This window comes from Chrysemys picta, chromosome 9 (assembly GCF_011386835.1).
Source record: "Chrysemys picta bellii isolate R12L10 chromosome 9, ASM1138683v2, whole genome shotgun sequence".
NCBI lineage: Eukaryota > Metazoa > Chordata > Testudines > Emydidae > Chrysemys > Chrysemys picta.
Window position 1 is genome coordinate 6440950 of NC_088799.1, and position 21043 is coordinate 6461992.

Genomic DNA, 21043 nt, shown 5'->3' on the forward strand with positions numbered 1-21043 from the left:
GCCTTTAAAACCAGAAGATACTAGTTTCCTAGACAAGATATACAAATGTTCTATATATCTCATAAGCCAGTGAGACTCTATTTGGTAATGGATTTACATTGGCATCTCTCCCCATACGCTATAAGTAACCTATTTTTTTTTCTAAAGGGCATGATCTTTTCCAAGTAAAACACACTCTCTTTACATATCGGGTATGGAGAAGAGTTTTCCCTAGGTGGGAATGGGGTCTGGGGAAGAACACAGGGAGGGAAGTTCAATGAGACAGGTAAAAATCTGAGACCACTTTAGGCATGAAGCTGGAATGATATCGCATAGTGACCTTCTCCTTATGGACCACAGTATAGGGTGGAATGACCATCAATAACTTAAGCTCATTCACCTTCCTAGCAGATACAAGTGCTATGAAGAAAGTTGTTTTGATCAATAAAGTCATGAGAGGCTTGTGCCAGAAGCCCATATGAATAAGATTTGGGTCCCTAAGGCTCCCTGAGGGGGGTCAGAGGAACATATTTTCCATGCCTTTAAGGAATATGGAGACAATTTTCTTGCCTTCACTCATAAGAACTGGGAACATGTTTCTCCCAGCTTGTTGATGTAGTTCATGGCTGTGGTATGGCCATAAACCCCGTACTACATGAGGCTGCAAGGATGGGTAAAAGGTCTTGAGGGCTCACTGCACTGCCCTGAGATCCAGCATGCTGATATGGTGTCTGGACTCCCAGGTGTTCCATAGGCCATAGTACTTGGAGGTCTAGACAATGCACATCCCAGGTCTAGACTGGCAGAACAGGTGGCAACTGTGATGGGAAGGGAGAGCACAGGGTACCCCCTAGAGGACATTGTCTCAAATCCTCCCACAAAGCCCTGGCTGGGATGATTTAGTTGGTGTTGGTCCTGCTTTGAGCAGGGGGTTGGACTAGATGACCTCCTGAGGTCCCTTCCAACCCTGATAGTCTATGATTCTACCAACAAAACTAGTAGAGCAGTCAAGGAGGGATGGTCAGTCTCCTTCGAAGGTTGTGTACATTAAAAAGCAAGATGATCTATGCAACCTCTAAAGATGGCATTAAAAAGAAATTTACAGGTATTAAACATGATGGTTTGGATTATTAAGGACTGTTCAACACTTGAAGAAAAATTGGGAGGCAATGAGGTAGTTTTACTTAAAGGAAAATCCTTATAAAAAGACTAATAAGTGCCAATGGAACAGCATTAGTCTTTCCTACCACTCTCACCCCCCATCTTCCTCTCTCTACACACCTGAAGGAGATGTCATTAAGTTAAGCAGTCTAGCAGTGATTGCCATTAGATTAGAATATCTAATCCTGTTTTATGGCAGTTTTATGTAGAACCAAGAAATGGCTTTATGTCATACTTAGTCATAACCTACATTGGATGTGTTCCTTGCAACATATACAATGAATGAGATACTTAATGTGAATAGTCTAGCAAACATCAAAAGCTAAACTAACTGAAGGCTCGAAAGTATTGTGCACTGGTCAGATGGTCAACTCTTTTTTCAGTATTTACAGTTGCACTTGATTGCAGTTCCATGAGACTCTCGTATATTCATACACCTCACCTGCCTTGATAAGCCTATTTTTTGTGAAATGGCAGACCGAGAGATAAGCATCTCCTTAAGATAAATTACTTCCTGTCTAAAAGGAATATGTCTGAGGTATGTCACCTCTTGGTGACCTGCTTAACTCCCAGATCTTGAGAACATACTGTTTAGTATAAATACATAATTCCTTACATATTATCTTTTACTGACCCTTTCTCAGGACCTGTCCCACAGGGTCCTAACCTGCTCCCCTTAGATCCTCCTACCAGGTTTCTTGCCTGTTTAAGCCCTATCCCAGGGCTCTCCATGGAGGATCTGCTCCCTATAGGTTTCTCTTCTTATCCCCTCTGCACTCTCTTCCCTACTGAGTTCCCTCCAGTTCTGTATAAGACCTGTGTGTCTAATGATGCTTACCTAGCTCTGTCCCCTCTGGCCAGGAGGCAATCAGTCACAGGTGCACTAATTGGCACTTACTCCCATCACCTGTTGGACAAAGAGTTAAGCCCCATCACATAGCTGTTCTGAGGACTTTCATGTCCCATTGAATATATGCTACTGAACAGGAGTTACCTATTTACCATGTGAGTCATACAACACTGAAGTTGTTTTGTAAAACATCAGCCATTATACCAATTTTTCTGTGTAAAAAGAGCCTGACATGGAACAAGGTTTTTGAAATCAAGACAACTGGCCATATTGCAATATAACCTGTGGCTTAAGATACTTCTTGGGTCTTGTGTCCATAACCGTGGCACAGAGGCTGTTCTCAGGACCCTAAATGGGCCTGCTGGAGTATCAGGCTGTAGGCACTGAGAGGCCAGATGAGACTAGAACCTCAAGGGTATCTCCCTTCTAGTATTAGGAGTAAAGGTGCAGCAAGTTGCACACCTGGTTATGTCCTGGGTCTTGCTCAAACACAGGAAGTACTGGATGTGGGCACCAGTCTCAAATATGATTGCTAGGCAGGAGGCACACTTATTGAAGCAACTGCAGGACTTACGGCACAACATGGTTCTGGTGAGGGTCCAAAGACTCCAGGATCAGGGCAGCAATGTACACTTAATTATCCTACCCTACTCTATGCAAATTATAATAAGCTAAACTAAGGCTTGGTCTACACTACCCCCCCTAATTCGAACTAAGGTACGCAACTTCAGCTACGTGAATAACGTAGCTGAAGTTCGAAGTACCTTATTTCGAATTAGTTGAAACTTACCTTGGTCCACACTCGGCAGGCAGGCTCCCCCGTCGACTCCGCGGTACTCCTCTCGGCGAGCTGGAGTACCGCAGTCGACGGCGAGCACTTCCGGGTTCGACTTATCGCGTCCAGACTAGACGCGATAAGTCGAACCCAGAAGTTCGATTTCCAGCCGTCGAACTTGCCGGTAAGTGTAGCCAAGGCCTTAGGGAAGATCTAGCTTGAGGACACAAGGCAAGTTCCATTCACTGCACCCCAAACAGCAAAGATACTGGAGGGACAGGGTGGGGAGGGGGAGCACACTCTCTTACACAGAGTAGGGCAATTGACATCCCCTTCCAAAGGACATGGCAGCTCTGCAGTTCAATACCAGTGGCATCAAGTCCCACAAGTATGAACACCCAGATGCCCTCAAAAAAGAAGAAAATGATTTGTGGAAAGTAATACAGTGACTCAGATGGATTTTCACTTGGCTACGGAACCTTCCAATCCAGACCAGGTCAGTAATAATATAAAATCACTGCCTTCTGAAGACCACTGGCTTGAAAGAAATGAGTTGCCAAGTCTTAATCCAGTTCTTAGTAGACAGGTGTTCACATCACAGAAGTCACCTCTAAAATTGGCATTAACTGCAATCTTTGTTATCAGTCTCAGCAGAGAGAGAAAGGAATGAAAGATCAAAAACTGAACTCCTCTTGCATACCCTGATACAATAACATGGTCTATACTCTCCCTGTTCAGTGGATTGAGGACTTCAGTCTCCCAGAACTTCTTATCAGCACTGCATTCACTTTTAAGAACATTTTCCCCTCAATAACTGAATTAAGTAAGGGCTTAGCTTCATTAGGGATTTTTGCACTGGTGTAGTTACTGGTTGTTTGAACTTTGGATAAAATGCACCAATGCAAGCCCCACTTTACATCAGTGCAGAACATCTACATTGGAGCTCTGCAGCAGTATGGCTATATCTGTGCAAAAATCCCTAGTGTAGACAAGCCCCAAGCCTCCGACTCCAGTTTTCTAACCTGGCATGAAGACAGGGAATACACCCCAATGGCAGGATTACAATTCTACATGCTAGTTGGGAAAGTATGCCAAAAGATCAGAGCCACATTGTTTCCAGGAGTGTGTGTTTTCTACAGTAAGTAATATGAACAAGTTACAGATTGAAATGAAATGCTGAAAAATACTCTAAGAACTCAGGATCTCTGTTGCTTTCACAGCAAATGCCAGTTGCATCCTTCAAGGAAAGGGTGTTGCTGCATATAGTTGTTAATTAGTCCATAAGGACATTTGTTTATAACAGGAGTGAAATCTAACTACTCTATGAGAAATCATATTGGCTAAGGAAAGCTCTACTGTCTTTTTCAAGACTACAGCAATGGTTAAATATCTATTCTAATATATCTGTAATCAATGGTTTCCATGCCAGCAGATATTTGGTTTTGTTAAGAACAGCTTACTACAGGACTTCTAGCTTCCTTGAATTTATGCACATTTGTTTGCCCACCCATTCACCCTGAACTTCACCACACCCAGCATGTCCCCCACTGTTTCAATCAGATATGTTATTCTGTGAATAGGAACAAGACTAGAGAATGCAGGAGATTCTGCAGAATGGGACTCAGTATCCTTGAAATATAATTAAAGAGTCACAAGTGGATTTAATCTTATTGAGATTTTACAGTAAAAGTACTTAGCCCTGGCAGTAACATTGTGCATCTAATAAACAAAATAAAAATTCAAATCAACCAGAGAAACTGCTAAGGAAAGCACTTTTATAAAGTCTACATTGACCAACAGTCATATGCTTGCTGATACAGCACAGCAGAGAAACAAACCACCCTTTTTTGGCATTATGAATTATTCCTCTGATGTACTATCCATACGGACAGTATTGGCCTGATTTTCACTGCCGCGGTGGATGCTCACCATCTCTAAAAGTTAGGCCAGGTGTATAGGAGGGAGAAGTGGACTTCAGACATACAGAGAACAACCATAAGAACCCTGGTAACTAAACATGTAGGCCAACAGCATCTTCATTTCAACTACCATGTTTACTACTCATAAGCTTATTCTTCATGAAGAGTGCTACCGCCAACCTAGAGTCCTTCTGACTAAGATACAACAACGTATGCTACAGCTGGAGGCCCCCTTAACTCAAAGGGCCACCCTCCAATTTAGAGTTTGAGAATGTTCGGCTCCAGATCTGAACTTCTTTCAAAAAAAGAACACCCTAAAAGCACTATTACTTTTGAGGGATCTACAAAAAAACATGCCATTTTCTTATGCTTCCTCTGCTGACATAGCACAATTAGTTAATTCTCAAAGTTATGAGCAATTCTGCTGGCATTATATGACGATGCTACATGAACAAGAAGTAAAAGTCACTCTGGTATCTGTGGTATTAGAAAAAACAGGAAATAAAATCAGCTGCTGGAAAATGAGAGACAGATAAGTGATTTAACATTAAAGCAATAGGGTAGCCTAATGAAAGGACTCCCCACTACAATATAAACAACTGATTCAATGCTCAATCTCTCCCTGGCCAGCCTGACAAGCCTGAGAGCATCAAGGAAAGCCAGGACACCATTCTGCCTGTGGTGGGGAGGTGAAGAAGAGTCCAGAGGCCTGGTCTACACTTAAGTCTTAGGTTGACATAGCTATGGGACTCAACGGTGTGAAAAATGCATACCCTGGAGCACCATAGCTATGCTGACCTAACCCCTGGCGTAGACACAGCTACGTCGATGGAAGAATGTGTCAGTTCACCTAGCTACCAAGCAGGAGGTGGAGTTCTTACAGCTACAGAAAAAACCCTTCCATCACCACAGCTATGCCGCTATAGTGCCTGTAGTGTAAACATGGCCTTGTTGTATGAGGTCTATGTGGGGAATAAAGGCAGATTTGGCAATATACTAGGGCGGGATATGACTGGCAATTGCATGAAGAAACTAACAATGCACATGGGAAGGGGACAACCAGAGAGTTCAAAGGACAAGAAATCCATTTTACATTTATTGTACTTTTAGAATTAAAGTGATAAAGTACACAAAAGAAACACCTACATTTGCAGCTTTGTATTAGTAACTTTACAAGTTAATCACTAAGATTTTATTGAGTCTATTATAGATGGGGAAGGTGGTTGCAGAAGAGAGTAAGTAGTTAGGGAAATAGCTTCAGCAAAACATTGAAATTGTGAGTAAATCTAATTTTCAGGTTGACTGTTTTAGAGTGTGGCAACAAGGATTTACATCTGGGTCCTGCCTGATGGTATATACTAACATCTGAGGCCCCAATCCCACAATGAGCTCTGTACAGGTGGACCCATGCACCTATATGAAGCCCTCTTGACTTTAATAAGGATCTGCCTGTGATGAGGTCATTGCAGGATCAGGGCCCAAATGAATACCACCTATTGGGAATTCACACTCAAAAATTTAGCCTTAGGGGCCACTAGCTTCCAAGCCAAAATAAGTAAGCCAGGGGCACTGAAAAACTGAAATGCAAAAGAGGCATTCAAAAGTTTATTTACAAGCAATAATTGCAGCTTTCCCTGTTAAAGAAATTTGCAGTTAAGATTGTATTAATGTTTACATTATAGCTCCTTCCTTTCACATGCCTGTAACCTGTAAAATTCTCTTATCTGGCTGAAGTGCTACATGCTAGATAGTAATCTAGCATGCAGTATGAAATTCCAACTATAATGAATTAAAATACTATTTGAGACAACAAAACAATAAAAATACTTTTAAACAATTGATGTTAGGACATTATGGTTGTAAAGTCAAGCACTCAAAAGTTAGGAAATATCAGAATGAAGGTTGCCCATACAAACAATTCAGCCTCCTTTTGCATATGAATTATGGTACTATCCTTAATTATGGGATCACAAACTATTTTTTCTATAGGATGCCTGACTCATTCAATGTATTACTTGTATCAGAGGGCAAAATTGGGTCCTGTGTGTGCAATAATGTTGTCAAGTAATGATTAGCAGGAGTGTGATGGGATGTGCATAGCCCACATTGCATCAGGGAAATCAGAGGTAATTGCCTGCAAGGGAAGCCAGATAGTTACTTTCCACTTAGGGGAAGAATCACCTGGCCACAGGCAGGCAGGTATTTCAAAGAGGAAGAGGAAGTTGATAAGAGCTCTCTTAGACAGAAATGAGATTGGAACGTGGCTGGGAGTCTGCTAGGAGAACCTGAAGGAGGACTGGACTAACTTGCCTGCCAGAGGACTGTATTTAGGCCTGCAGATAAGACTACTTAATTCCTTGGTTTTGCTTTGTTTATGGTAAAGACTGAAAGGACCCTGATAGGGGACTTGCTGCAATAATGGGGGTGCCTGAACCTCTTCCCTGAGAAATGGGCTAGAGCCTTAAAGAGATGGGGCTTCAGTCTTCCTCTTGGGTTTTTTGCTTTATTTTGGGGACTAATACTACAGCCACAGGCCTAGCTTGCACAGAGACTCTTGCATTTCCTTACTTGAATGTTTCAAAACTAGTGTTGGAGCTAGTGCATCATATGGGTAGGCTGATATACACTCAATAATTGTGAGCTAGTTCCTTTTTCATGTCTGAGAAAACCAATCAGGGTTCAGTGTTTCTTCTACAAAGCTTAGTTTAAAGTCCTTATAATAATGCAATAGAGCTCAATGCAAAAGTGTGTAATGAATTAGAAAAAGTCTGTATGGAAGAAGGAAAGCAGATAAAATCATTCCTTTCTGGAGATGTTAAATGACTATTTCCTCCCTTGAATTAGCAGTGTAAGTAACTCAAGCATGTGTCCAATGAGAATAGTACACTATAGCTGGGGGTGCTTTCGTACGGTTAGCATAAACTAGAGACCGGGACTGTCCTTTTTTGAAAAAGGAAATCTGCCCGTCTTCTAGAATGAAGGAAACTCATTCTTCAAAAGGTCACAGACAACTTGTAGATAGTAAAAAAGGCTAAAAATATAGGAACGCTACGAGAGCGAGTTGTAGGAGAACCAGGTCTTTCGCTCTCAGAGTTCACCAGTGCCTGCTGCTAATTCCCCCACATGGTGTCAGAATCCTGTTTATGACATCACAACTGATTGCTGTGCCCACAGAGGATTATAATTTCACGTGGGAAATAAGCAACAGATGAGCACTTAAATATTTCTTTGAGACCTTGGTAACTATGAAAAACCACATGACCACCAGTTTAGAGATTTAATAGTAGCACGCTGAGCTGCCATACAGGGAACTGCAGTTCTCCTCGTCCAGGAGGAAAAGAACACACTTGACCAGGACTGCAGAGGCAAACAAACTCATTTCTGGAAGGAGAGAACTTAAGGTGACCAGACTGCAAGTGTAAAAGATCAGGACGGGGGTGGGAGGTAAAAGGTGTCTATATAAGAAAAAGCCCTATAAAATCGGGACATCTGGTCATCCTAAGAGAACTCCTCCAGGGGAGCCACCAGTACTGTTATTAGGTTCCAGAAGAAGCTGCATATCCCATGATGGTTAAGAAGAAAACTAGGGCAATCTAGGATCATCTGCAATAAAAAGTAACATCCAGAAGTGCTTTCGAATTTCATTTTAAAAATGCTGATCTTTCCCTACACTGTATGTTCAGTGAAAACAATATGAATTGCAATGGAAGAGTTCCCTCAGTGTCACAAGGAAAATAACTACCTTACTGTCTTGGCTTGCAAACTGTTCAGTTTGCTCCTGTACCTGTTTACGCAAACTCCTTTCCACTTTGATTAGATGTATTTTGGAAAGTGTGTGGGCATTCCCGAGTCCCATGCTTATGAGGAACTAGCAACAGTCCATGCAAATGCGTTAATAGAAACATTCCTCTTAGTAAAACCAGGGAAGTAACTAACTTGACATGATTTTCCACCCACAGAATGAATCTTTGCATGTCTGTGTGTGTCTCTCTCTCTCTCTCTCTCTCATGAAGTTCTTGACTGCTGTCCAACCTAGTATTTTTTTAAACTTCAATGATTCATCCAAAAGAAGTATCTGAAGCTGACTGTCCATTCAATAGTTTGTCTTTAACTAGAAATTTCTGACTCTGTGGGATGGGTTTCTTAAATCCATGCACATTTATCCTTAAGTCAGGCAAGGCTTAAATCAAGTTTTCTGAAATGAAGAAGAGGCAATCTATTTGAGCCTTGTACACATTAATTTGTGATTAAGGTGTAAGGACCCCCTGCAGTCTTGCTGCAGTATGCAGAAAAATTCACAGTACTAGATACTCCGAGCCTGAATGAATGAACATCCACACTATCCTAAATTAGATGGGTTTCATGCAGAACACCATTCACAGAGGCTGCCAGTGTTGCCCTTAGATGGGTGGGGCAAAAGGGGCAGTTTGCCCAGGCCCCACCCTGTTTGAGAGGGCCCCCAAACCAAGTGATGTTGCAACACCATTCATTGACATTTGGCCAGGTAGCTGCTCTGTCATGACAGAGGCACCAGACCAAATATTTGTGACTTCATGAGAAATTAAAGTGAGTCAGTTGTGCATACTTCATGAAAACTGTCTGGGGTACCCCTGAAAGCTGTCCTATTTAGTACTACTATAGATATGGAACAAACAACGTAAGTGTATTATCCACTGCATCATCATGATCTTTAATGGGTGACTCAGTCTTGCTCAAAGTTATCTTTGCTATCCTTCAATACATGGGTGTCACAAAATCGCATGCTTGAACTCAATAGCTTTGTATTATCCCATGTAACATTTTTCTAACAGTTTTCAGGTCAAGTAAAATAAGCAAAATTCCACTTATTCTTGCTCATTACTCTATCCTGCCCCCCTCCTGGCATAATCATCCCTTCTGATGTCTTAAAATCATGCATGTAGTCAACTCCTATGTTCCCCTAAGGCTGAATTAATCTGATGCTATCAATGAATTCTTTCTACATCTCCGTATTCAACCACAGCACAAAACACTTTTATTAGAGTTTTCCTACACTGAATTCTACCACTGTCATAGTGAAAATCCTTGTCTGTCAATCAAGGGTTTAAAAGTCCTGCAGTTGGAACGTTCAGCTTTGGCTCCCGCTGTCATTCTAGAGAACCTCAATTGCTGTACATCATTTCCAAGCGAAACTGGGCATAATGTAGCCTGCCTTAAGACCATAACAAATGGTTGAGGATCTTATTTACTTAACTTACAGAGGTTCCTTGAATCATTTGAGAGAACTGATTTCTGTTTTATTCCCAACAGGTACCTGTTTATGGAAAAGCCACCGTGAAGCAGATGTTTATGTGGTCATCACAAAGAATATAAAAGGTACTTAATTTGTGTGAAGTGATTGTATTCAATGTCAAGCATTGTAGATACACATGTATCACAAATGTCAACACATCCTGCTATTTTAGCAGGATCACTATTTAAATGTTTCAAAGTGATTTTAAGTGTTTGAACAACTGACACGTGGGGAAGATTTGAGGAATCAATTCTGCTCTCAAACAACTAATTTTTTTATACCAACCTTAGATGGAGGAAAGTGCAGAAAACTACGAAGTTCGGTATTAAAAAACTAAGTACCAATCTTCAAGTTCTCCTTTTTTGCCTCCATGTAGGAGCCCAGAAATAAGCCTTTCTATGCTAGATGTCTGTATACGTCCATTTATACAAGGTTTTTCCAAGGAGTCTTGGCGCATCTAGGTTCAAACATTTTGTGCTTTTCTGTCTCCTTCTATTGGAGGATCTTCACTCTTTACAAATATGAACTAAGCCGCAACTCCCATAAAGATATTCTCCTCACTTTCCAGATGGAGGGGGAGAAGGGAGGAAGAAGTTAAATGACATTTCCAAAATTCACACACAGTTAAAGGAAGAGCAGAGAACAGAATGCAAATCTCCTGACTTCATCATCTTTTACATGGCTAACTTGAGAAGTCAGTTTTCAGAAACAGTTAACATTCTTCATTAAACAATTCCCATTCAGAGATGTCCACATGTCAAGATGCTATAAACAAGCACCACTGCAGTTAATACCTGGAAATTCAATTATTCAAGTAGAATAACTAGAGTGGCCAAAAACACCTGGCCTAGATCACCAGGTTATCCAGGCATTTACTGCATAAATTAGTCTTGTAAGAAGGACTTACTCAAACTTCCTAAAGCCTTTCTCTACACTTACTTACACATACTACGGGTATTTAATAAGACAGTTTTGCTACACCATCTGGGTACTAAAAACAGAGGATAAGATGAAGTTTAATCATTTACTCAGACAAGTAACTTGTATGCCACTATGAAACGTTACAGGTTTTTGTTTTTTACAAGTTTGCAGCATCAGGGATTATCCTCTTTATAGAAGATCTCAGCTCTGCTGGATGTGATTCACTATATCAATACAGAGGTGTACGTACACTGAAATAATGCTGCTAGAACTAGATTCCCTAAAGTAGAAATAGTAATTATTCTTCAAACATGTACCTCCTAGGAAAACAAAGCAGCAGTTCATTAAAACAATAAGCAAAACTTCAGCCTTCTCTTGTAACAATGTTTGAATTAGCAGTCCACACTTGTTTTAAGTGGCAGTCTCTCCATAGTGAAGGATGCAACCAGGTTCCTTTATTTTACTCTTGTATTACCATAGTACCTAGGAGTCCTACTCATGGACCAGGACCCCACTATGCTACGTGCTATACATAAACAGGACAAAAAGATGGTCCCTACCATAAATCCCTCATCTAGCTCTCTAATTTTTTGGCTTTGAAAGTTTATTTAATCTGAAATCTTGAATTTAACTTGAAATCCAGGCTTTTGCAAAGTTTGAAGAAAATTCACTCTTAGCTTTTAAGTTACAGGTCACTAACTTGACATTTTAACTAACTCCTCCCATATCCCTCTAGCTCTGAAACCGCTTGTTACTAACCCTTTGTTTCCCATGCAGTTAAGTGTTCTTGATCTCATGCATCAGCTATGTGAAGAAAACAGGTTGTAGTTAGTTATGAGCTACTCTTGTCTTGGGCACTTCAGTGGGGGAAGAAACCATGGGGGGTATTATGTAGGCTGAGTGCATCTTAAACAATTTCTAGAAGAGGCAGATAACAGAGCTCTCTGGCAGATGGAAGAATTAGGGTTTCCTGTCATGTGTTTCCTATTATGGAAGGGTAGTAGCCATTATAGTTATGGTTGCAACCAATTGCTTGTAATGCTCTCCCCACCCACTATCTCAAAACCCCTTCAAGTTCCAGTGTTTAGGGTTAGTGCCATTAACTAGATCTTTTCTGAACACCTTAAACAGAGTACTTTGACTGACTGCTTAAGTTTCAAACTGAAACTTTACTGTCCATCAAATGAAACGGCATCATCAAATTTGAAATAGACTACGACTAGCCCATTCAAGAGGCCATTTCCAAGGGGCAGAATGGTAAAAGTTAATGAAATTGCTATTAGATGGACACTAAACAACATTATGACAATTAAACTTTCGGGGAGGGGGGCACTGTTTCCTCTGAGCTAGCCAGGGCTAACTTTCAATAGTGAAAGGAAACCCCTAGAATCTAGTAAAATTGCTGTTCCTGAATTCCTCATCAATATGCCTCTGGACCTGTAATTGTGCAAAAATCTGTCTTCTGCGTGAGCTAACTGAGTAACAGATTATTGACAAACATTGCACAAGAAACTTTATATGAGTCTTCTAGTTCCAGCTCTGCCTAAAGTGGTAGATTTTGTACCTTAGTCAATTTATACAAGTTCTATGATGGATAAAGTTTCTGGGTCAAATCCTGGCCTCTTTGAAATCTATAGGAGTTTTGCCATTGACTCAAATGAAGCAGGATTTGGTCCTCTGCATTTAGTTAGGTCCTGTGGCCTGGTGGGTCAGGCATCCGTGGTGGAACCGTGATACCTACTACTCGAGAGGCGCACACACTACTTTGCTATGGGTTTTAGCACTTTTTTAAATCAATGTCTGTAGTAAAGCGAGTGGTGTGTGCAGCACTTTATAGAATGTGCTTATCTAGTTGGGATTCATTTAATGGGGCACAGCACCACAGAAGCCATAATTAGCTTGGCCAGCACCCCCTCTTTCCTTTCACTAGTGACCCATCTCTTTAAACTTGAGAAACGGTCGTCACTTATCTACTCAAGGTGTTTTTTACACCCCTGAGAAATTCCAAACCACAATCTACTTTCAAAACTCAGTTAAGGTTGAACTCACTTATCACCTCCACTTACAAAGCGCAAGCAAGCGCTTAAAGACAAGCAAACATAGTTAAAGACTTATGAGCCATTGTCATACACCCAAACCTAGAAATGCCATCTAGTTGAGTGTAACAGCTTTTGAACACTGCGTGAGATTAATTCTAAAATGTCAGGAAATGTTCTAGGCATCAGGGGACAAATCCCTATTAACTTTGGTGAAAATCTGAAAACCAGAAGGGGGAAATGGAGGTCTGTAATTGTCTACAGATCAAAAAAGCCATTAACACCTTTAGCTCTGCCCATCCTCCCAGTACAGTTGAACATGCTGACACCCTGAATGACTTTTTCCCCCACAAGAAAGAAGAAATAATGATGAGAAGCATAGGGTCTCTCGGTCTCCACTTCTCCTGACATGGGGTAAGAATAGGGAACAATGATATACGGGGAGAATACAGTCCCTGGCATGGGGGAGGAGAGAATGGGCAGGCCCTGATATTGGGAATGGAGGCACACAAAACCCAGGGCATGGGAAAAATGGGGACCCAGGAATAGGGAGAAGGGGGACACGTGGGGGACAGAGCCCCCAAGCATGTGGTGGAGAGAAGAATGGGGAGAGGGGGAATGCAAAGCCCTTGCATGAGGGAGGGGTTACAGGGAGTCCCTGAAATCAAATCAAATAGAACAAGCATTGATTCCATAAGTCCTTGTGGAATGTCTGCATGCTAACATATGAAACAGCCTCGAATGCAAACCCACATACATAACTTTACCCTACCCTGATAACTGTTTGTATAACACTTAGCACATGTACATTTTTTAAAAGTAGTGCTATATGTGGAGTACCTTTGGCACTATTTGCTTGCTATTAAGGGTCTTGGGAAGTTACATTTAGGAACTTTAACTAGGCTATGAAACAAAGGTAGGGTTTTTACTGTTTTGGATTAAGACATTAAGAGCAGTTTCCTATGAGCTGAACTGTGGTCCCTTAAGACAGTGGTTACCAAACTCCTTACTAAGGCAACACACCAACTGCATTTTGTCTCTTTGTGCAGGGGGGACTGTGATGGGGTGCCTGCCCCACACTGGGCTCTAAGGGGTTAATAGAGCCCTTGGGAGGCTGTACAGGAGACAGCCCATCAGGGCTGGGCTGGCCCATATAAGAAGGGCTGCAGAGCAGCTTCAGTCACTCCCTGGAGCTTGAGGAGGACTAGCTGCCCTGCAGGCTGAAGACAGCAAGCACCCTGGACAGAGTGGTGCTGCACTCAGACCCGGGGAGCTAAAGGCAGCTCCTGGTGGGTTGCAAGGATCTGCAGGCTGAGGCAAGGGCAAAGACTGTGCTAGGGTCATGAGGAAGTGGCCTGGGGTGACCTACAGAGGAATTGGAGGGGATGCAGCAAGTGGTGGCCATCTACAGGGTCCCTGGGCTGCGACCTGGAGTAGTGGGTGGGCCCACATGCCACCCACTCCCCACTTGCTCCTGAGGAAGTGGCTGGACCAAGAGACTGCAACATTCCCCTGGAAGGGGGGACAACAGAGTGCGGCACAGCCGGAGGGCTGTCACTGAAGAGGATGCTATGGTCCTGGGAGTGATGTGGGTTCCAGAGCAGAAGTGATGGCAGAGAGGCACCACCAGAAGAGGGTGCACTGGCGAGAAGAGCTAATTCCCATGACAGCCGGCAGAAGGCGCCAGAGTGGTGAGTTCCACCCCATCTTCCCCCACCCCAATGCCTTGCTTACCAGCCCTGCACCCTCCTCTCCAGGGTCAGGCCACAATCTCTACCAGGTTGCTGACTGCTCTCTGGCTCCAGCCACTTCCTCTGTGTTGCTATTGGTGCGGCCTCTCTTTCCCTGGGCAGCAGGGAGTGGCAAGGGAGCAGGATCTGGACAGCAGTAGCAGTGCAAAGGAAGAAGCAGCCTGTCCCCATCCCACACATGCCCCAGAAGCACTTTCTCTGCTGCTGTTGCCTGGATCCTGCACACTGCTGCCCAGGGGAAGGGAGAGCATAGGTAGGAGGTAGGTAGCTCATCTGGGGAATGTGGGACCCATTAGTGGGCTGGAATCCACCATTTGAGAAATGCTGCCTTAAGAGTCAAACATATATCAACCACTACAACCTATGACCAAACACATTTGATTAACAATACCGATGCTGCCACTAAATGGAAGGGTAAACAAAAATAGGTCTACTGGACTTGAACAGAATTTAGCTTAGAAAGAGAGAGATCTATATCTACCTATCTCATAGAACTGGAAGGGACCCCGAAAGGTCATAGAGTCCAGCCCCCTACCTTCACTAGCAGGACTAAGTACTGATTTTGCCCCAGAACCCTAATTGGCCCCCTTAAGGACTGAACTCACAACCCTGGGTTTAGCAGGCCAATGCTCAAACCACTGAGCTATCCCTCCCCCTATAATCAACCTGTTCTTAGTTTTCCCATGCAATTCTTTATTACTTGGGTATTTTACATTCTACAGAAGAAATGTAGAGGGAACCCAATAAAGAGATTACAAATTACCAAGGGGTTTGATGAAAGCCAATTTAGAGAAACTGTTCAATCAGCAGGACATACGTCACAGAAAAGTCTTCCTTCAGCTCTCTACTCTTGTACGGGAAAGGTTGCTAAATAAATACATTGAAATTAAGGGTATAAACTAGTTCCAAAGATAAGATGGCAGAACAAATATTGAAGGCTATTCTGTGACAAAGGTAAATGAGGTTCAGATAACCAGTAAGGAGGCACTCAAGTTGGCCCATAAGGCTCTTTCCTCTCCAGAAATCCTAGTACCTTCAGAATCTGTTCTTTATCTTGATAAAATATTAGGCACTGATCCTGCAAATACTGAAGCACAGTCTTAACTTTATGCATGTGAGTCACCAAAACTACTTGTGCATACACACTTGCAGAACTAGGATCTTGGCTAGTATTGCCAAAAGGAATGTATCCTCAGTTACCTATAGAACTAACGTCCTGTTTAGCGTGAGGCAACTAAACTGCTTTCCAAAGCAAGGACTAGCTTGTAGATACGCTTTATAAGTGTAACGGGATTGCTGCCTACAGCAAAGTGCCATCAAAGAATTTATAAACAGACTAAGCTTTTAAGCGGTCTAGTTTAATTTACAAGAGACAACAAGCTATCAAATTGCTTGCTGGTTATAGGTTTTCCATCTGTTCCTAGGTAGCAAACCCACAAGTTATACAAGACATACCCAGATAATGTGGATGGGTGCCATATAAATACCTAAAACACAAAGGTGAGATTACGCATGTCTATCCTCCATTTACCTGAAAGCCTTAAATACTCAATAGTTTTTAAAAAAACAACAAAACAAAACAAAACAAAAAAAGTAAACAGAATGGCAAATATAGGCCTGCAAGAGCCTGGAGCAGATGCTTCTGGCTTGAGGTTTTTATGGACTCTACCCACAGCATGTTTCTGTGCTACCGTCATACAGGAAGGAAATCATGCCTCAGCCATGCGAGTCAGGGTAGATTTCTAAAATTTAACTTCCACAGAATCCTATTCTAATCAGTTGGGAAAACTTGCATTTGGCTTTTCTCAAGAACCACAGGTAAACCGTATCTGAGGAAACTAACTATCCAGGGTGAACTAGAGTTGTAGTTAACATGTCTGTTCTATGTTCCAGTAAGCAATTTAACAAGCCTGCTTTACCAATGAAATTTTCTACTCTATAAACTCATCTCATGACATAAGAAAACTGGCATGATGAGGCCTAAGACAAGAATATTCTAGTTATCTTCAAGCTAGATGTTCTGTTGGCAGGTGAAACAAGTTATTTACGGTTCCATTAAGTTGAAGGAAGTGACTGTTTCCCTCCCCAATGCCGATAGGGGAGATGCTGCCATCTCTCCTAGCACACACACTTTCAGGACTGTCTCTTCCTATTAAGGAAACTAGATTCCCATAAATAGCTTCAGAGTCAGCAACAACTTAGTATTTCTTTTAAATGTTTTCTAGACTATGGGACCACTTTTTAAAGAGGAAATCCTAAATTTTAGCTGATCAAATGTTGCATTTGGCTACTCTACAGAATGTCACCACATTCTGTGCATGAGTAGCTTCCTGTGTTAAGGATGCAATGCCTCGGTGTTTTCCTCAGGGACGAAGAATGCCTGTTCATCCACATGCATCTTTTTATTGATGACTCGTCAAGACAGTTCTTCAATTAATGATTAAAAGAATTGCTTTAACTCTCCCTTTTTATAAAAAGTTCCACTTGTGAAATCTTTGCAGAAAGTCCTCCTTTTTCCTCAGGCCTAATGATCTTTATTTCCTGCTGTCTAGCTATTAGGTCAGATAGCAGCCTTTCAAATGAAGAATACATAGAGCTTCTTTAAGTACCTAAAAGCTGTTTTCTAATGCACACAAGGGATCACTTTCCATGTGATGCTTGCTTTTTGTCTATTCATCCATCAGGGCTGAACTTCTATAATGCTCCGAGACCCGGTCACTTCCAGGGAGCAAATAACAAAAAATTTAATTTGTGTTGCTCCCATATGACCATGCTGAGCACCATCATTAGGCTACTAGGCTGGGCCATAATCTATGTTAAAATTAATGACTTTAGTCTATACTTTCTATTGTAGACAACTTAATTTTATATTTGCATATGCAGTGGTGGTGTAGCCCTGTCAGTCCCAGGAAATTACAGAGAAGGTAGATGGAGCAGTATCTTTTATTGGACCAACTTCTGTTGGTGAGAGAGAAGTTGGTCCACTAAAAGATATTACTTCGCCCACCTTGTCTCTTACATTTGCATGGCATCTTCCCTTCCTAAAACTGAAAAAACCTTGTTACTATTTTAATCAACTCTATGCAGAGATTATTTCATACATCACTGAAATACAGCTGCTTAAGTTTCCGAGCCTGCAGAAGCTGGAGGTCCAAATAAAAGCCGGAGGTTAGAGTTATGCCCTGGGCACTTCTTAGGTCTCTAGCTAGGGGGGAAATAACCAAGAGTCTAAACTTTTGACAAGTTCAGGCTAATAAATTCATCTTCTCTAATAGCCTGAACTTCTCAGCCTTCTGTTAACAATTTCTTGACAACTGAAACATCACAGTTGCACATATAAGGAAGAATTTCCAATGCTGCTACTCTGGAAAGAATTTTTTAAAAAGCCTGACTGGGCATAGGGAATCACTACTTAGAAGAGGGGGAAAAAATACCATAGTTCCCCAGGGAGAAACATCTGCTTGCACTCTGATGGTAGCTATTTGACTAAATCCCACATATAGCTGCTCAGAACATCATGCCACAGCTGTTAGAGATTATACACAAATTGATGCAGCAAAAGTCTGAAAAAGCAAAGTAATACAAAAATACTACAGTATCATATAAGATGCTGCTTCCACTTTTGCGCTCTTGAATTTGAGCAGTAACTAAGGTTTCCCCTAGTGCCCAAAGATGGGGTAAGACCAGCCCACTTCCACTTTACATTAATGATATGGAAAAATGAAAGGTTGGAGTTTTTTAAATAAACTTTTCACACACATACACCCCCCCCTTTTGATGGAATCTGTCCACCCTTTTACTAAAATGCTGGGTAGGTGAGGCATCCAGGATCTCATTTCTCCTTCTTGCCCAGGTTTACTCAACAATGTGTTCATAGTTAGATAACGCAAAAAGTCCAATTTAAGATGAGCTGCAGTGAGTCCCATAGAAGGGCAACATATACCATATTAGTAATTACACACCACTTGCCCCCTAGAAATAGCAAGACATACCATATCCCACTACCAGTTAGGCAAGAGAAAATAAGGGAGCTTTTGGGTCAATAAAAGGAACAAGGTACTTCTCTAAACTGCTTGGGGACTTTGAAATTAGGTGTTTCCTTTCCAAGCAGACATGGGTCCTTAAGTTGCAGCAGCTCTTTAGAACTTAGGGCTGGGAAAGAAGGGATATGACAGAGTGACATGAGGGTTAAGAGGAAGCGCGCGCCGTATTCTCAAGACTCTGCCCACACGAACACACCAGCCCACGCTTCTTTCCCTCTTCCACGGTCTGCTTTTCACAGCAAGAGCCAAAACTAAAATCACAACGCTGCGCTCCACAGTAGCCACTGCTCCCTTTCAGCTGCCCTAAGTGCTGTCCAGCAGCAGCCCCCCCTTGGACAGCTCCAGACAGCTCAACTCGCCAGGGCAATTCAGGAGCGTGACAAGGGCACCTGCTAGCACAGACCGCTTGACGCTCTTGCCCTCCAGAGCAACATCAAAGGCATAACCCAGCGAAGCTCGCTGACCGAGGCGGGGCAGAGCCCAGGATGGGGGGCACACACCCCGGAGCCCTGCGATGGCGCTGAGGGGCTCCCCCCACCCCGCAGCTGGCCGGGGCCGTACAAGGCTCCCGGGGGGGGGGGGGGCAGGGCAGCAGGATCCGCCACCAGCTCCTGGGTCCTTCCCGGGCAATGCAGCGCGGGGCGGGCACGGTGCCAGCCCGGGCGAGGGGCGCTCAGCGCGCGGTGACAGCACCCGGGGGGGCCCCCTGCTCCCCGCCCCCCACACACACACGCGAGGGGCTCCCGGAACCGGACCCCCCAGCCGGGCCGCCCCCCCGCCCAGGCCCGTCCCCGGCGGATACAGCTTGAATCCCCTCAGAATCTCCTTGGCCCGCTCGTCCTTGGCCGACATGGTCCCGCTGCGGCTCCGCTCCGCGCCCCGGAGCCGGGGGTGGGGGAGGGGCTGGGCTCGCTCACGGGGCTCGCCGGGACAGCGACCGCGGAGGAGGAGACAGCGGCGCTCCAGACGCTGCACCCGCCGCTGCCCGGCACAACCAACCCGAGCGGACGGGAGCCGCCCCGCCCGTGGGAGCGCCGGCCAATCGCCGCGCCCCGCGCCACCTCCGACCCGCCTCCTCTCTCCCGAGCGACAGCATCTGCAGCCAATCAGGCAGCGCGCTCTCGATAGCACCCAGCAAGGGAGGCTGCGCGACGGTCGCTAAGGTGTACGCCCTAGCCAACTGACGTCGCCGAGGGACTGGGAGGCCGGGCCGGGAGCGGAGCTGCAGCTGCGGGTATCGGCCACGAGGGGCGCTGCCGGGCAACTCCCCATGCGCCGCTGAGGGTGCTTCACTGCGCCCCCTGTCGGCAGCAGCATTGGCCGCAGCACTGGTGGGGGGCGGGTGGTGACCCCGGTCAACCCGGGCAGGCCCCCCCCCCAAATTCCCACTTATTCTGTAGCTACACATCTGTCATGCTTCCCCACTCCCTCACAATTCTGCAGTGCAATTTCCTTTGTTCCCCTTGCTTTTATCCATAATGGCTGTTCAGTAAAACCACTTTTCCCTGGCTGTTGGAATTGATCTGCAAAGGGATTTATTAAATGCAGCTGTTTTTTAAAAGAAGATATTTAGCCCACTTGCTTCACTCAAAGGGAATATTTGTGTTTAGGCTTATGCATCCAGTGTGCCTTCTCTGGTGGCTAGTAAGAGGTAATAAGATCACAATTATTCTTTTGAATAATGCCAGAATGCCACCCCTAAAAATGTGCCCCGGCCGCCCTAGCTCACCCTCCGCTGCTGCTGCCACGGCCCGCGAAACAGCTGATTCACGCGCCGCTACTCGCCCTCCCTCCCAGACTCTCAAACCTGGGAGGGAGGGGGAGCAGCGGCACGCGAATCAGCTGTTTCGCGCGCCGCGGCGGCTCGGGGTCTCCCCCTCCCTCACAGGCTCTTAAACCTGGGAGGGAGGGGGAGATCGATCCCGAGCGGCCGTTTCGCGCGCCGCTGCTCCCCTTCCGTCCCAGGCTTGAGAGCCTGGGAGGGAGGGGGAGAAGCGCCGCCCGCGCTGCGGCCACTCGGCGTCTCCCCCTCCCTCCCAGGCTCTCAAACCTGGGAGGGAGGGGGAGATCCCGAGCGGCCATGGCGCGGCGCCGCTTCTCCCCCTTCCTCCCTCCCTCCTAGGCTTGAGAGCCTGGGGGGAGGAGGCAGGGCTGGGGATTTGGGGAAGGGGCGGAGTTGAGGTGGGGCCAGGGGTGGGGTAATTAAATAGGGGGGGACGGCCAAAATTGTTTTTGCTTTGGGCGGCAAAAATCCTAGAGCCGGCCCTGGGTGAGGAGCTCTGGTGTGTGCCCCCGTATCCCCCTCTCTGCCCCCCCGTGTGGACAGGGCTAGACAG

At 44.4% G+C, this 21043-nt stretch overlaps 1 protein-coding gene across 1 annotated transcript in view; it reads right to left on the bottom strand.

Moving 5' to 3' along the window:
- Positions 1–19728, bottom strand: part of PDE6D (phosphodiesterase 6D) — a 45217-nt gene extending 25489 nt beyond the window's left edge. The window contains exon 1 of the mRNA XM_065557593.1: positions 19510–19728. Within this exon, the coding sequence (XP_065413665.1) occupies positions 19510–19559 (50 nt within the window). The 5' untranslated portion in view covers positions 19560–19728. The remainder of the gene's footprint in view (positions 1–19509) is intronic.
- Between the last annotated feature and the right edge of the window lie 1315 nt (positions 19729–21043).